This window comes from Panicum virgatum, chromosome 1K (assembly GCF_016808335.1).
Source record: "Panicum virgatum strain AP13 chromosome 1K, P.virgatum_v5, whole genome shotgun sequence".
Taxonomy (NCBI): domain Eukaryota; kingdom Viridiplantae; phylum Streptophyta; class Magnoliopsida; order Poales; family Poaceae; genus Panicum; species Panicum virgatum.
In genome coordinates this window covers 23,179,577-23,182,346 of record NC_053136.1, presented here as the reverse complement: position 1 = coordinate 23,182,346, position 2,770 = coordinate 23,179,577, and the positions used below count along the sequence as shown (strand labels likewise).

The following is a 2,770-nucleotide window of genomic DNA, read 5'->3' as shown; positions in this document are numbered from 1 at the left end:
ATCTCGCCCCTTGGAGAGCACATGCGCTACGTGATTCGTCTTCACTTTTCAGTGTCCAACAACATGGCGGAGTACGAGGCCCTCCTCAGTGGCCTCCGCATCGCGATCGGGCTCAGCATCAAGCACCTCGATGTACGCGGCGACTCTCAACTCGTCATCGACCAACTGATGAAGGAGTCTGGCTGTCACGACTCGAAGATGGAGGCATACTGCAACGTAGTGTGCCACCTCGAGGACAAGTTCGACGGCCTAGAACTCAACCACATCCCACACAAGTACAATGAGGATGCCGACGAATTAGCCAAGATCACGTCGGGGCGGACCACCGTCCCCCCGAACATCATCGTTCGCGACATCGCCAAGCCCTCCGTCGATTTCAAGAAACCAGCGGAACCGAGCCCCTCAAATGCCAAGGCCCCCGGCAGGAACCCCTCGGCGGATGAGATCGAACCCATGGAGACCGAAACCGAGGCACCCTCAGAGGACGAGGGCGAGTCAATGCAGATTGACGAGGCTCCACTTTCGCAAGACTGGCGGGACCAGTACCTTGACTGGATCAACCGAGGGGTACTACCCTCGGACCGCGCACAGGCGCGACACATCTCTAGGCGAGCCAAGTCTTTCGTCGTGATCGACAGAGAGTTGTACAAGCGCAGCCCCTCGGGGGTCCTACAATGTTGCATCCCCATCCCCGAGGGTAGGGAGCTGCTTCGCGACATCCATGCGGGAGTATGCGGCCATCACGCCGCGCCACGCACCCTCGTGGGTAATGCGCTCCGACAAGGCTTCTACTGGCCAACCGCAATCGCCGATGCCACCGAGATTGTGCGAACCTGTGAGGGCTGCTAATTCAACGCCCATCAAATGCACCTCCCGGCTCATGCTTTGCGGACCATCCCCATTACATGGCCCTTCACCATGTGGGGATTGGACCTCGTTGGACCACTGCAGAGAGTGCCCGGGGGCTACACCCACTTGCTGGTGGCGGTGGACAAGTTCTCCAAGTGGATCGAGGCTCAACCCATCACCAAGATCAAGTCTGAGCAAGCTGTACAATTCTTCACTAACATCGTCTACAGATTCGGGGTTCCGAACTCAATCATCACAGACAATGGCACCCAGTTCAGAGGCAAGAAGTTCTTGAAATTTTGCGACGACTTCCACATTCGAGTGGACTAGTCGGCGGTGGCGCACCCACAGACAAACGGCCAAGTAGAGCGTGCCAATGGCATGATTCTACAAGGCCTCAAGCCAAGAATCTTCAACAAGCTGAACAAGTTTGGCCGAAGATGGCTCACTAAGCTACCCTCGGTCATTTGGAGCTTGAGAACAACCCCGAGTCGAGCCACGGGGTTCAGCCCGTTCTTCCTAGTCTATGGCGCCGAGAGCGTCCTCCTCACGGACTTGGAGTACGGGTCGCCGAGGCTCAAAGCCTACCAAGAGCACCAGAACCAGTGGGCCCGCGAGGACTCGCTAGATCAGGTGGACGAGGCCCGTGATGTGGCGGTTCTACACTCGGCACGCTACCTGCAGTCGCTGCGACAATACCAAGCGCAGAGGGTTCGACGTCGAGACCTCAACAAGGGAGACCTCGTGCTTAGGCTTCGGCAGGACAACCGAGGGTGCCACAAGCTCACACCGCCGTGGGAAGGCCCGTACATCATCGCGGAAGTCCTAAAGCCCGTCACCTACAAGCTTGCTGTTGGTGCTCCTTAAGTACCCCTTTTATCCCTTGTTTATCCTTGATAATGGCATGAATTTAATATCAAAATCACTAACCGTCCTAACCCCGGCCTAATTATTGGTCATTTTCACACTTGCACATATATTTTGGAGGAACTTCGTTTTTGCAGGTTTTTGGCCTATTTTGGAGCATGAAATGACGAGGCCCGTGATCGAGCGCTAACACTGTGAAAGACGAAGGCCAAAGCCCAAAGAAAGGACCAAAGCCCATGTTGATTCAAAGCCCATCCATGCACATCCATCCTCCAAGAGAGCCCAAAGGACCAAGCCTACGAAGATGAGATCAAGATACTTCGGGATTAAGCAAAGCAAATGAAGATTTAAGGAAGGATTCCCTATCCTATCCTTTCCTCGAAGATATCTCCAAGATAACGACGTCAAAAGGGGTGCAATCGTGAAGGACATAACTCTAGAAGATGCGAGGAGTTTGCACGCGAAAGGAGGACACGAGACAGCGAAGGAATGAGCCAGGCCGGCCGGCCCAGCCCTTTTTTAGGTCGGTTCGACCTCCCCTTTCGACCGGTGGCTTCCTCAGCTTATAAATAGCTCGCACCTTATTCAACTCGAAGCATCCATCCATCCAGAACTCGACGAAAACCTAGGGTCAAGACCGGAGGGAGACGACGGCCACCGCAAGTCTTCGAAGTTGTCTAGGAGATGGTTTAGGCCGACCCTAGCCGCCGTGGCCTCCCTGCGTGGTTGTGCCATGGCGGAGTTCAAGAGCTAGTTGGATTCATCGATGGTGTGCACATGGTGGTGATGATCCAAACGAATCTATTATGTGAGTAATGATAATCATGTCTTCCGAATCTATTAGCGATCATGTTCTCTCTTTCGATTTCGTTCTTCTCTTTGGGTTTGCTTCATGTTAGATCTATTATCGAGATAGATCGCTTAGCATGATCTTGTAGTCATGGTGGCTAGAGGTTCATGGCGGAACTACCAAAGGGGGTTCGACTTGCTTCAGGGTATCTTGTTGAAAGGGGTGGCGTCGTGACAGGCCGTTGCCACTTAGTAGGTGGGGTAT

The 2,770-nt window shown here is 54.0% G+C and overlaps 1 protein-coding gene across 1 annotated transcript; it reads left to right on the top strand.

Annotated features, from left to right (window-relative positions):
- Positions 1-453: 453 nt before the first annotated feature.
- On the top strand, positions 454-1,716 carry LOC120653933. Its single transcript, XM_039931597.1, has 2 exons — positions 454-542; positions 1,323-1,716. Exons 1-2 carry the CDS (start codon positions 454-456, stop codon positions 1,714-1,716), a joined length of 483 nt encoding a protein of 160 aa, XP_039787531.1.
- Positions 1,717-2,770: the final 1,054 nt, after the last annotated feature.